The following is a 14,716-nucleotide window of genomic DNA, read 5'->3' as shown; positions in this document are numbered from 1 at the left end:
CTTGACACCTGGGTCTTCAAAGTAATCCTTTTCACATTCTTGCTCAATTGTTTAACTACAATCCTTCCGATTTCATTTTACCAGACCTTTTTTTCCTTACATGGTTTTCACTCATGCATGTTTCAAAAATGAGTATTATTTTACACACAAGCAATTCAAAGGATTTTTTAAACTATAAATTCGTGGACTTTACAATTCACATCATTTTCCCAGTCACTGCCTTAGGTTATAAAAAAATAGCTTCAGTGATCTATGAAAAGTGACATTTGTTGATTGCCTTTAAATAAGTTGGTCTTTTCTGCCCCAGTAAAATCAGACACCAGCAGTCAGATCCTATGCTTGTTTACTTGGAGGTAAATCTCCCTGAGTTTAATGGGACTTAAGTCTTATAAAGATCTGCTGCCCTAAGCATACTCAATCAGCTACTTAAACTACAGTCAAAATAAAATGAATATGACCTGCTGTCATTACATCTGTACCTTTCAATATGCACCAACAGGACAGATAATGGATAAGAAACTACGAATGTATAGAAGCAGTATAGACAGAAGCATTTGCATTTGTGGACTTCAAAGGGGAAATTTAATTCAATAGTTTGAAATCAACAGTTTACTCATAGAGTTTAATATTTTTTTCTATTAGTGTTATATTTTATTCACACTGACTGAGGGCGGGGCAGGGGAATCTACTGAGGAGCCAGAGGGGGCAGGGGTCAATTTCAGATACACCATACTATGTAAGGAGGTTTCCTGGAAGTAACCCCCATTGAATAAACCTGAGTAGTATTTTGAGTAGACCTTCTTAGGATTGCTGTCTGCTTGCCATTAATTTCAACCCAAGCAATAATATCTCTAAATCTTACAATTAGATTCTAATTCTTGGTATGTACAGACCACAAGGAAGCAAAGGCTGATGACAGTCACCATTAGAAGTTCTCAGAATTACTCTTAGTGATAACTTTCCTTGATCAGTAGAGCCAGAGGGCTCTTGGTCTGCGGCTGTGCATGAGCCAGCCCACTGAACTCATGACTGGCTCAACATATAGCTTGCTCTTTTACTTACATTTATTTTTGTATTGCTATAAGTTGCTTATGCCTAAATAAATAAATAAATATTGGTACTTGCAAGCTGAGTGTAGAAAATTGGATAATTCATAAAACATGCCAAATAATAAAAAGGATCTACAATAAAATACAGAGAAACCAATTATTATGACATTGGGAGTATGAGCAACTATAGTTGGGAGCAAGACAAAGCATTACATCAAACTGAGGGCTAGAAGACTGCATATATTAGAAACCACTCTTTTGACCTAAAGTACTAAGTTACAACGCACATGCTGTGGCAGGAGATTACAATAACTAAGCTGCTAGGTCATGGACCATGAAGACAGATCAAGCCATCTCCTTCCTATCAGCAGCCCAATAGAAACAAATGAAGTTGTCAGTAGTCCAATAGAAGCATATGGACATAAGAACACATATGGACACAGGAACAGCCCTGCTGAATTAGACCAGTGGTCTATCCAGTCTAGCATTCTATTTCATACAGTGGCCATCCAATTGCCCTGGAGGCACAGAGGCCAAGGCCTTCTCCTGATGTCCCTTAGCATGGGTGTTCAGAGGTTTACTGGCTCTGGATATGGAGGGTCCCTTTGGTCATCATGAATATAGCCACTGATGAACCTATCATTTATGAATCTGTCTAGTCCTCTTTTAAAGCCATCCATGGTAGTAGCCATCACTACATCGATTGGCAATGAATTCCACAATTTAATTATTCACTGAATAAAAATGCCCTTTGTTTTTTTTCCTCAAGTTTCTCAGCAATTTGTCAAGATTATCTCACTTCCTTGCTGACCTTACACCAAAATACACATACAGTCATCTACCTAACGTATCTCTGTAACCACTCAACCACAATTAAGGCAAAATATCTAAGAATAAAACTCTAGTTTGTTTTAACTGTGTCTGGTTACAGAGATCATATCAGATACTAAACAGCTTCGCGAGATCTTCAACCCACTAACACATTTTCAGTTGCTATAGAGAAAATTCCTCAGCTTTTAACTAACACAGTTTGTAGTAAGAAATGATTATCCATGGGGGAGGGGGGTTTCTGCCTCCTCACCGCTCTTTTTCCCTCTCAACAGGGAAATGTCACTAATGGTGACATTAATGACAATCTGTCACCTTGCCTACCTATTCCTCACCTGAGTCACTAAAAAAAAATATGGCATTTTCTGGTCAAAACTGCAGATGCCTTCCAGGACACTAAATTAGACAAATAATCCACTACTTACTAATTTATTAGTAAGCTGCCTACTGTCGGAGTAATGTTTATATGTCTGTTGTTATACTTTTACTCTCATTCTCAGACAACAATTGTCTCCTAAAACCGCCCACAGTAATGGACATTCAGCACAAATATAAAAATAAACTAATGCTCTCAGGAGAAGGTGGGAGAGATACAGGTAAATAATGTTTTAAAAGTCATGGCCCTGACCTAAAACTTAAGTCTAAAAGATGACAAAAAAGGGTGGGTGAGGAAAAGCCGAGGGAGAACAGTTTGACAATGCAGAATGAAGAACTGATTTTAAAAAGGTGTGTTTGTATCTAGTTAGCGTCAGGTTGCTCTCCCCTTTAAAGGTTCTGATGCAGAGATGGTGCAACCTTGTTTCAGAGGTTTCTAACCTTGTTGAGCCTGTAGGCTTTAGGAATTTTGAGAAAAGGCAGTGGTCACTGTCACAAAATGGCTGGCATAGGGGGCAGAACCAATCACAAAATGGGAGAGGGGAATTGTCTCTGCTTCGGGGAAGAGATGCTGTCTAGTTTCAGCTTCCAGAGAAAGGAGAAGGTGACGACATGGAGTGGTTTCCAAGCCCAACGACATAAGAAAGTCTGTGGCTATTCTGACAGTCCATGGCCTTTACCTTTTTGGAATTCAGCACAGACACAGAGCTAGGATAGTCTTTTAACACTACACTACACAGACAGAAACAATTTTGTGACCCACCTTGTATTAAAACTGACCCGTACGCACACAAACACCATCAGTCGTGGTAAAGAAAGCTTCTCAAACTGAATAAACTGCATGGATAACATGCAAACAGTTTTATTGTCATATTTCATCTAGTTTCGTCACTAGAGTTTAGGTACAACAATTTGGAGTCCTGACAACATATGTATTCCATTCATGCAAGTGGCCAACTCTCATAATCTTAACCATGTCTACATGGTAATAATTCTCAAATAAGTATGTTTAGGACGGCAGCCTTACATATACTGTACACTACGCTTTGGGCTGATTTGATGTTAAAACCAGTGTTAGAACATCGAGCATAATCATTCTTGTCACCTTCAAGAAAAGAACACATGCAGTGGAGCGTGACAGGCAGTTACAGTCTTAAAAGAGAATATTAGTGACCTTCACAAAAACAGTCTCAGAACACATTTCTCCTCAATGCTAGATCAGCATATTACTTTTTTAAAGTTATGTAAAAATAATCACTGCACGCAATACTATTCTTATTTTAACAGTGTTTTTTTCTGCTTCTATATGGTTAGTGGACCATAATGAAGATTGACTATTACTATTATAATTCTGTCTTTTCCCCTTTCCTTGATCTATCCCATCAACATGTATTCTGGGTGTTGTGCCCATATATAGAATACAAACCTCCTGAAGAGCTACCAAGGTCACTTTGGAGAACACCCATGGAAGCACAGCTGGCTCGAAGGGTAGGGCTTTGAACTGGTAGTATATCTTGTTGTAGGCAAACCTCAGAAACCTTTGGTGAGCCAGAAGAATGGGAATGTGGAGCTATTCCTTGGTGAGGTCTACGGAATCCATGAAGTCATGTGGGTGAAGCGCTTCCGTGATTGATCTAAGTGTCTCTATCCTGAAGTGTTTGTGGACCATGAATTCAAGTAGTTTAAATTCAGAATTGCACTCTAGTCCTATTTCTCTTGGGGACTGTGAAAAAAATCGAGTAAACCCTTGATGACAGCCCGGATAACCTACAAGAACCCTTGATGACACTTTGTAGTATTCTGTGGGCTCAGTGTTTACTCGGTGACTTCCATAGTCAGCAGGTGCCCCACCCTCTGTTTGGATTTTAGAGATAGGAGAAATCTGGCTGGTGGAAAACATTTGAATTCTATTGCATATTATGTCCATTAATCATTTGTCCATGTTGGACTGACTCCACTGTGAGAGTAAGTGGGCTAATCTTCCTCCCACTGGTGTCATACGCTTTTTTGTTGGGGCTTATTACCTTTATTGGAATTAAAGGGCTTAGGCTAGTTGTTTTTGGACCGCAAATATCCTTGTCTACTCTCCTGTCTGTTTTTGTCCAGATGGTGCATTTTTGTTTGCCCCTGAAGTGCAGCAGAGAATGCTGACTTTGAAAGGAATTTGAAAGGTTCTGCATTCTATCATCTTTCTAGGCATGGCTTTCTTCTTATCCTTGGTTTCTACCAGGATGTCATCCAGGTTGTCTCCAAAAAGTTTATTTCCCTGAAATGGAAAGGATGCTAATATTAACTTGGAATGGTAATCAGCTTGCCATGCTCTGAGCCACAGGAATCTATGTGCCACTACGGCCACTGCCACAGAATGGGAGGAAAAACGCAATGTGGCCAGAGTGGCGTTAGCCATAAATGTGACCGCTTTAAGGAGCCTACCAACACCTTCCCTGGTCTTTTTGTTCTCCTTTGGAATCAGCTGAACTAGCTTCCTAGACCAAACAATGGAGGTACTTTTTTTACTGGCATTTTTACTGTGTATTTTGTTGGAAATATCATTACCAGTTATATGCTCCACACTAGAATCCAACCTATTATTTAATGTTAACGTGTCATTTGAGGAATAATATTTGTTGGGTAAAGGAAGGAAAATCTTGTAACTCTTCACATGCGTCAGCCTGGTGCAGATATAATACTTGTTCTATGAAAACCACGGTTTGAAAGTGGGATGTTAGCCACAAATGCATCCCAAATGCTAACATATAAAACCAGATCCTTACATCCCAATTCTAAAAGCACAATAATGTGGAAGACAGTTCTCACAAAAACAGGATTTCCTTTTAAATAATGAGTTTTGGAGAGAGGTAATTTTCCTTATAAAGAGATAAACAGTTAAACAGCTACATCTGGTAAATTTCCTCTATTAAACAGGAACTAAGTCATGCATCTACCATTTCCTTTCTTTGGTGCCAGTAATTCCTTTACAATGATTTATCAGTATTAGGGCATGTTAATATTGTTCAACAAGCTTTATGTTACTCCAGACACAAATAACTAGAAACCTTTACTATTCCTTTTATCTACTTCTATGAAGGTTGTGTATTATTTAAACCTTGCTTATGCGACACAAGCGCTCCAGATTGGTTCACATACTAACAGAACAAGTGATGAGCAGTGTACATGAACAAATGTGTGTCTGTTCTTACATTTAGAAAGTGCTTTTTCTCAACAGAGGGAAAAGGGCATGGAGCACAGAAGAAGGCAATGCCGTTTTTCAATAAATAAAAATCCTCTTAACAGGACATGGAAGAAGACAGATGGAATGACATTCTTTCCAGCACAGAGGCACATTATAAAATACCACACGGGTGCCCTCCAGACCTTTAACAAGGAACACTTCTTAATTCAGTGAGGGTCAAAAGTTTAGTTTACTCAGCAAGAATAACACTATTAAAAGCTACTGCTTTTTCATGTCACTACAATTCACACTCACACATTCCAAATCTGGTAATGCAGGCTAGTGAAATGAACATTGAAGTGAACATAGGTAGTCTTCTCACCCAGGGTATTTTAAAATAGAAATTATACATGCTTGAAAAACAATCTAAAAGGATCAATCCAGCTTATGAATCTGATGAAGGCACATAGGGAAGGAAAGATGAATGGATGGTTGAGAGAATATAAAAGCAAGTAAATCAAAGTCTTTCCATTGATTATCAAGCAGGCACTGTAAAGTACTTCAGTGATGTATATTACTGAACAGAATTTAATATCTAATCATGATATCTAATCTAACATCTATCATCTAATCACCAGAGTATGTATTCAAAAATCCAAGCTATGGGGTCATATACAGCTAGGGGACATTTTCCCAACAAATCCAGAGAATCTCTCAGCTTTGCAGAAAAACCTGGAAAAGTTTGTGCAAATGGATGGAATACATTAGAATGTCCATCAGTTATTGTATTTTGGTACACTTTTGAAATGAACTTTCTTGATACAGAAGTTATCAAGTTTACAGGAGAAAATAACTACAATAATCCAGCAGTTCTTATTAGAATTCAGATCCTTCATCATGAGTGTCAGTGAAGCTGACACATACAACAATTATGTCATTTATATCAGGAAGTCCAGACATAAAATCTGTCTGTATTTTAACAACAGCCTGTATCCTTCCAACTCCCTTCCTCCACCAAATTTATTCTTTAAAGCTTTTCAGGAAATTATCAATCAACGTTCTGCTAGCTGCTCCTTATTTTAATGGGATTTGTCACATACAGAACATCTCCATAGATTTAGAAACAATTATCACACAATTCCCAAGACGATTAGAACAAAACGTTCATCCCTGAAATCACCTGAAAACTTACTTCTTCAACAAGGAGCTTTATCTCTATAATGAGAAGATAAACAAAAGGGCACAGTATTCACACCACAAAACAGGATCTGCCTATGTATATCACGGGAATAGAACACACCAAAACCCAACAGTGTAAGGGGGTTACCGCATTATGTATTCCTAGTGATGTATTAAGAGTTTGAAAATGTTATAAAAAACATCGCTTTAAAAGGGTTTTTGGATGCCACGGCTAAAAAATGGTTGGAAGACGTCTTCACAGCTAAAGGGGCCAAACAAAGTGCGAACAGTATTTTTTATAACAGTTTCAAACTCTTAATACATTGCTGAGAATAGAAAGTGCGGTAACCCCAGTAACCCCCCTAAGACTTGAATAACCTTATCCCAAGTCAGACTACTAGTTTATCTAGCTCAGTAGTGTATATCTATTGGGCATTTATTTTCCAGGGTCTCAAGCAAGGAAAATTTTTTTCAAGCACCTGTTACCTGAAAACCTGTTTTGGTGATGCCAGGGATTGAACTTGGACTTTCTGCATGCAAATCACATGCTCTACTCCTGAGCCAAAGTGCATCCTAAAGGTATAGCTTCCTTCTCCCCCACCAACCCCCAGGAAGAGACTAGACAATGATTCAAATCAGCACAGAGTTCCCAAGTACCACCACACCCACTCCTTCTCGAATTCTGCTACTGTCTGGACAATTTCACTTTTAAATACAGATGTTAAGTATCTGAACACGATTCATCCTCATACAAATGCATAATTAAGTCCATATTTGTAATCTGAAACACATAAACTGTTGTATTACTAGAAGACGTCTGACTTGAACACTGTCCAAGAGCTGGTTATAACAGCAAGTGTGTGTTTCCTAATATGCAAGACAACCAAAAGGCAGCTTTCAGACAAAATGGAAACGAAACGGACTTACCTTCTTCAGTTTCATGCCATACAATCCCCTCCAAATTCACACTGGTCCCAGGTTCACAAGGTCCAAGGCATTCAGGTTCTGTTACTATTCCAACATCACAAGTATTTACACCCACTGAACGAGTCCGTACCAAAAGTTGTTCAACTGGGGCTGCAATGTTGGATGAAGATGGGGAAAAGTAGGCAGGCAGAATCTGAGGCGTGAGACTGCTGGAAATAGGAGGTGGTGGTGCAGGCACTGTAAAGAGGGGGTCGACCTAAAAAAAGAAAGAAAAAAACCTGTTACATTAAATATTAGAATAGTCAGGATACGTTTAGATACATACCCATCTGTACCCATCTATAATATTTTGTTCTGAAAACAACCCACACTTGAAAACAATGAAGTTTGTCATGATCCACTAATAAAAGAGTGAAATTAATCAGTCAGACTGTTAATCTTTTCTGTTAGCCTCCTCAAACATATGTGGCTGTTCAGTAAATCTTAGCCTACTTTTCATTATCTATAAACAAGACCACCTTACTTCTGTATCACTGGTTTAATTTAAGAAGCACACAATGGATCTTTAGTTGTAAGGCCAACAACAGTAGAAACTACTAGTACATTTTAGTACCTCATCTTTAATTTTACATTCTGTTTGCTCATTCTCATATTTACTCCCAGGTTTTCCAGAAGCCTGGTATCAATAAAAGAAAGCCAATTCCTAGTCCAAGCACTAAACCAATAGTCTAGATTATTTTATTTGTATCAATCAAAGAGACATGCTATATATGCCTTACTCCATGTCTAACCGTGCATTCCTTAGGGGAATGCCTGTGCCGGGCTTAGGAGGCAAGGTAGCAGCGCTGCCTCCTAAGGTTTCAGCCCTGCCAAAACCTCTGCCCAGTGCCAAAAATCCATGCAACCCATGCAAAAAAAGGGGGTGTTCCCAAGCCATAATGGCTTAGGAGGTCCCCTAACGGCGGCCCTACCCTCAGGCTGGCGCCATGATACCCCAGGACCGCCTCCTGGGACACCACCACAGCTGTTGCCGATGTCCGGACGCCAGCGTCCGGCTCCATTGGCATCCCGGCCCAGCCAGCAACCGGCCCTTCATGCTGGCATTTGGGCCACAAACGTCAGCTTACGCTGCCCAGACATGGCGCTGTGGGCCCTTGTACCGGTGCAAGACTTTGCCAGCCTCCAGAGGCCTTTTGGCATGGCCGCCGGCACTGCTCAGGAATGCGCGATAAAGAACAAAGTCAAAACCATGCAATTCTTTGCCTGGATGCCAAAAAGCTTTCTTTCAGGACCATAGTAAACATTAATGGTTATATCTTCTGCCACTATTTGTTCCTAACAGCAATGCCCAGCTACAAAATAGTAAAGGTCCAAGATGTAAGAAGCTGCCATTTATTAAAACAGCACTCAAGATCAGCCTTTTATGAAACTAATTTCATCAATATGTACACAAAAACATGTAAAAAAAATCTTGCTTTCCTCTCCACTATTGAGAAATCCTGTTGACTTCTATGTTGTGAATTCTGGAAAACTGTACAATCGATGATTATGAACAATGAGTTGAGATCTTGAAATTACAATGGTTTACTTGAAGCCTGAAACTTGGTGCCTGAAGTAGGATGAGAAGATGGTGAGTAAAGCGTCACTTGGTCTCTATGAAAAATCTGATTTCATAGGTGACACTGACTGGGCTACAGTAGCCAAAGCTCTCCTTCTTTCCTTTCTTCTAAGCTCCATGAAACTCTTTAGCAGGAGAGGCGGGCATACAAATGAGGAGAGTGCTCTTCCTTGTGTATCCCAGTTTCTCTCCCTCTCCATAACTTTCGCTACTGGAAAGGGTCTTGAAAAAACAGGAGCGGAAGAGAAAATGGCCCAGCCATACAAGACAGAGAATGCTTTACTTGTACACCCCTGTTTCTCAAAAACCAGTTTGCAACAGAAGACAGAGCATAGGAACATAATCAGGGTTCTTCCTCTTGTTTACTCACACATGCTATATCCAAAGAAGTGAAGACATGAGGAAGGGAAATAAGGAATGGTGGCTAAACACTGGATGAACTGAGAAACCTTCCCTCTCACTTTATTCTAACCAGTCATTGACCAAAGACAGAAGTAGGTATGTTGAAATACAATCTAAAGATAATGGTATAAAACAACTTTATGTAAATAAACACAGTATAGAGACAAATGTAGTGAGAGTCCTACCTGTAATCCTTATTTAAACCTTGAATGACATACACATCCTAAGCAACAGAATTACACTAAGGTGGAGGCAAGTTAAAATGTGGTTTTTGAACTTCCAGGTTTGGCAATACTGAGCTCTTCTGATTCCAGAGGTGATTACCTGATAAAAACTTGAAAATGCAGAACTGAGTATAGAAGCTCAGTACTTCTGTTCTGTGAATATCCTCCTGCCATCAGACTTTAAGATGCTGGCAGGATTAAAAGAAAGCTTTTCAGCAAGAAGCCAAACGTGCAAGCCAATGAAAAACCAACTGACCTCAAAAACAGATGTTTCTTGCAGACTAGTTGTCAGCTAAATAAGGATGAAATAAAACAATATTTATCTTTGTACTACTTTCAAGACACTAGGCCAGAGTTTTAGCCACTGCAGAGATTTCTTACAACAGAGGCACTGACACATTTTCTCCTTACTTCTAGATTAATGAAAACAAAGCTTGTTCCTGTTCTTTCCCCAACATTCTACCCAGTGTGGCCTAAAAGAGCACAGCCCCAAACTACTGCCTTTTGTGCAATGCCATGAAAACCTCTGAAATGCTCTTATGAAGCTCTAAGTGAGACTAAAGCTGACTAACATCCAAGCAGGGATGTTGTGAAGATAAAATTGGAGAGGAAAGAACCATGTACCCCATCACAAACACTTTGGAAGAACAGCGGGATAAAAGTGTAATAAATAACCTTCCGGGTTGACAGAGCTCTGTCCTGTTCCAAAATAAAAGGTAACTTGATTTCTGCAGAGAAAGAGAGGTGTCACTGCTGGAACTGAGTTGCTATAATCACTTCAGCAAGATCTGCCTTTCTTCTGCAATCCTGCCATGTTTCTTCAAGAAAAAAAACCTCCCAGTTAGATACCCTGATGCAAAAGGTCAGAGCCATAGAAGAATCCTGTCTGTCACCGAATGACTTCATCTCGCTGTCCTACTGCTCTTCTCAGCATCTAAGCAAAGAGAGGTAGGAGGAATGACACCCTTGTCTATGCAGTAGGTCCTACCAAAAGGTATAAAAAAAGGAAGGAAGGTCTATAGAATTTGCGACCTAGCAGTAGGGGTCCAACAACACATCTAAAGGTTTGAAGACCACTAGCATAAACTGATGTAGCATAGCAGTTAAAGAGAGGGTTATGTATTGGGAAATCCATGATTCAATGTTCACCTCAGCCACAAACACAAAAAACAAAACAAAAACAAAAACAGTACTGTTTTAATGTATGTGCATGCGTTAAGTGCTGTCAAGTTGCAGTTGATTTACAGCGAACCCAGCAAGGGGCTTTCAAGGCAAGTGATTAAGCAGAGGTGGTTTGTCACTGCTTTCCTCTGCAGAGTCTTCCTTTTTTATATATATAATTTTATAATTTTTTATAATTTTATAATTTTTTAAATAATTTTGCAGAGTCTTCCTTAGAGGTCTCCCTTCCAGGTACTGACCCTGCAGTACTCTTATGTTATACTGAGAATTCTAACTTAAGTTCTCTCACTCCTTGGGATGGCAACCCACTGTGAAACTGACCAGATAAGCAGCCTCATAGTATTCCAGCATTCTCTTGCTAGTCCTGCACTTGCAAGCAAAAAAGAAAAAGAAAGATGGGTGGGGGGGGGGAGTTGAATGAGGAAGAATGACAAGTGGAAGGGAGAAGTAAAAATGGACGTGGGGAGAAAAACCAGAACTGACAAGTATACACAGGACCAGCTTTCGATGTGGGATCAAGGCAGACTTTAAACTCAGGCTAAAACAGCATCCAGAAAATGCAGGGAAAACCTGAGGGGAGAGCAAGGTGACCTCTAAAGGTCCGAGGAAACGTGCATAATAAAAACAAAGCTCCCAAGAAATTGGAGGGGTGATGGTGACAGAAACAGCCTGTTCATAAAAGGCCAATATCTCAAGAGTTGATCCTAATGTTCAAATGCAGCACACAGTACTGATACCACTTGAGACTTCAAATGATTATTTGAATGCATTCTGGAATTAAAATAAAAACTGAAACATCTTCCTGACCATGAAAACCTAGCATGCCAGGAACTACCTAAACTAATGGACTTACCACTATACACTAGACTTCCATGGCAAGGACTTTTGTTAACATGGGGAAGCATTTGAATATGTCACCTTCCACTTGTACTCTTGAAGGAACAGAATTTCCAAAGGGATTGCTTACTATGCTATTTCTGAATAGGCTTCCAAATTCTGTGCCAGAATCCTGGGTCAGAACAAGTTGCTAACAAGTGAATAGTTCTTTTCAATGGCTATAAAAGTGTAGCCAGCTTAAAACTGCATCCCAATTTCAAACAATTTTTAAAATGTTACTATTATCCCTCCTTACTCCGTAATCACCAGATTAGTAGAATCAGGCCGCTGCATTCAGATAGATTTGCAGGGAAAGCCCTTGAAAGGACAAAGAGGCAGCCTATTATAAGCAAAAAAAGGCAGAAGCAGGAAGGCAGGCATCTTCAGTGGGGGATACTAGAGGGAGAAGGAAGGCACACAAGTCTAACATCTGCTGGTGGCAGTCTGTCAAGCTGAGGAAAGCTAATGTCAAGAACAGACGCTCTGCAGTTCCTCACTGTTATTTTTGCATGATTATTCCCAGGTGTTAGGGCATGCTGAGCAGTAGCCTCGCTATTTATCACAGAAGAGGTTCCAAGGAGGAAAAAACAAGCAGCACCAAAGGCAGCCTAGTTATACAGATTGCAGCATTTGTGTACACAGTCAGGCAGCTTAGAAAAGCTGTGGAAATATTTTCTTCCCTCACCTTATTTCATGGGCTTTCAGGGACCTGATTAGCAATGAAGGCTACAAAGTTTTAGAGCGTGGTGCTTGGCAGTTTTCCATTGCCCAAGTGTATGATTGCATCAGGCAGCGATGGCTCTCCGTACTAGAAAGCTGACAGTGAGTATCTGCCAATAAATAAACTAAGCACCCTAGTGAGCCCTTTTCATTCAGAACATGATACACACAATAAAAAAGGGGAGAAAGAACGGGTCGGAGAAGGAATGTCACCATTATGAAAACATAGCACTGATCTTTCCTTTATGTACTCAGATACTTCACAGTTCTTTTTCCGACTTTGTTCGAGACACTAAGACTAAGCTGTATATATGAAACCCATTCTCTCTGATGTACTCACAAATCTCCAGAATTACAGTCCTGGAGCCATAAAATTCCACCTCTTCTATAGGGGATTTCCTGCACTGCAGGGTGGAATCCACTGAATAACACTGAGTTCCTGCAGAAAAGGCACTCCTTCCCTGGTTGACAGGAGGAAGAGATCCAAGTGCTGGTTTATTTCTTAAGTGTGTGAAAGCTACATAAAGAAAATGATCATCAAACCTAAGGCTAAAAAAATACATCTATGTTGGACATCAAGCAAAAATCCAATTCAGAATTTTGTTCCAATTAAAACACTATTATAGCACAAACATTTATGCTTTCAACATTTGACATTTCTCTGATTATTTATTTCATTTTAGTCCTTTATATGAGATTTTTGATTTTAACAGGCTCTGCTCCAGGAAAGGCCTCTATCATGATACAACATTATATAAATGAGCAGTCCTATTGATACACAGGATGAGCTAACCAGGAACCAAACGTCTAAATTCCATCAAAACTGTAGATACATCTCTTTTTAAAAAGAAAGTGGAAATTCCTGATGTGACAATCCAGGAGCACAGGAAGACTTTGGGTTGATGCTGAACAGGACAGATGTGTTCTTTACTGAGCTCCTGAAAAACAGGAAAAGCAAAACTGAGGCTGGGCTGTTGGCTGTCTGGATCAGGTCCAGAATTGCCTGTTCAACCTGTGATCCCAGACTTAATGTCAGAGGCTTTTCACCAGGTGTGTGTTGGGTGGTCCACGTGCATGTGTGAAGGGGGAGATATCCATATGCACAGAAATCAGGGTCAAGACACTGTAGGCCTGAAAGGGTGCTGTTCCAAGCTGAAGGATCTCAACCCTCAAAGAACCTTCCTTCTCTAGCACAGAGGGAGAAAGACTTGCTCATACGATACCACTATTGATCTATTTTCTTATCTACAGAAAAGTCATATTAAGCAGACCACAATAATTGATAACTTTATTTGATTGTTTATTATACAATAAATGCAAGTGTTCCTACATCGGCCTCAAAAAAAAAAAAAAAAAAAAAAAAACTTGTGAGGATGCCAGTGTGACAAGTAGAACAGGGTGAGTATCCCTTATCCAAGAATCCGATACCCAAAATTTTCTAAAAGCCAAAACTTTTGGAGCATGCATTATTCACTGTGGGGGGTTTTGCACCTGGCCTTCAGCAGCGCGCCAAGCCTCCTGTATCTGCAATGCCCTGCCCACCTCCATCTACCTACGCTCCCCCCAATCCTGCTCCTGCCAAGCCAGGAGCAACTCCAGTGCGCAGGAGCATCAAATCCTGTCCCTTCCAGGTGCTCCGGCTGGAGCCAGAAAGAACGCCCGGCAAAGGCCTCTGACAGCAGAACCCTGGCCTGCTCCTCGGCTTGTCCCGCTTCTGATGCATATGGTCTACAGCAGTGGTTCCCAACCTTTTTTTGACCAGGGACCACTAGGACTTTTTTGTTCAGTGCAGGGACCCCAAGATTTAAAATAAAAATTCCAAGAATTTGAAAATAAACTTTAATCATAACTGTTAGTTAAACATTAAGCTTAGAATAATATTTGAATATATATATTTTATAATAGAGAACTTTTAATTGAAAATATTAATTTATTATGGGTTTATAACTTTGTTTCACGGACCTTAATTTAGTTCTCGCGGACCCCTGGGGGTCCATGGACCCCTGGTTGGGAACCAGTGGTCTACAGAGCTCCAGCAAGGCGTCCCCCCCTTGCTTGCCTCAGCTTTGCTTTTTTTGCCAGCTGGCAACAGCCTACACCTTCCCAGCCGTGTGTATTGCTGCCGCTGTTGCATTCCGAGAAGGTGATCCTGGCTGGCTCCAGC

The 14,716-nt window shown here is 40.2% G+C and overlaps 1 protein-coding gene across 6 annotated transcripts in view; it reads right to left on the bottom strand.

Annotated features, from left to right (window-relative positions):
- Positions 1-14,716, bottom strand: part of ZNF608 (zinc finger protein 608) — a 142,278-nt gene that overhangs the window by 63,387 nt on the left and 64,175 nt on the right. For all 6 annotated transcript variants that reach the window (XM_056849192.1, XM_056849194.1, XM_056849193.1 and 3 more), the window contains one exon: positions 7,531-7,786. In XM_056849192.1, coding sequence (XP_056705170.1) covers positions 7,531-7,786 — 256 coding nt within the window. The remainder of the gene's footprint in view (positions 1-7,530; positions 7,787-14,716) is intronic.

The sequence above is a fragment of the Euleptes europaea genome, chromosome 4 (genome assembly GCF_029931775.1).
Source record: "Euleptes europaea isolate rEulEur1 chromosome 4, rEulEur1.hap1, whole genome shotgun sequence".
Lineage (NCBI taxonomy): Eukaryota > Metazoa > Chordata > Lepidosauria > Squamata > Sphaerodactylidae > Euleptes > Euleptes europaea.
Note: the sequence above shows the minus strand (reverse complement) of the source record. Positions and strands in the feature narration are given on the sequence as shown.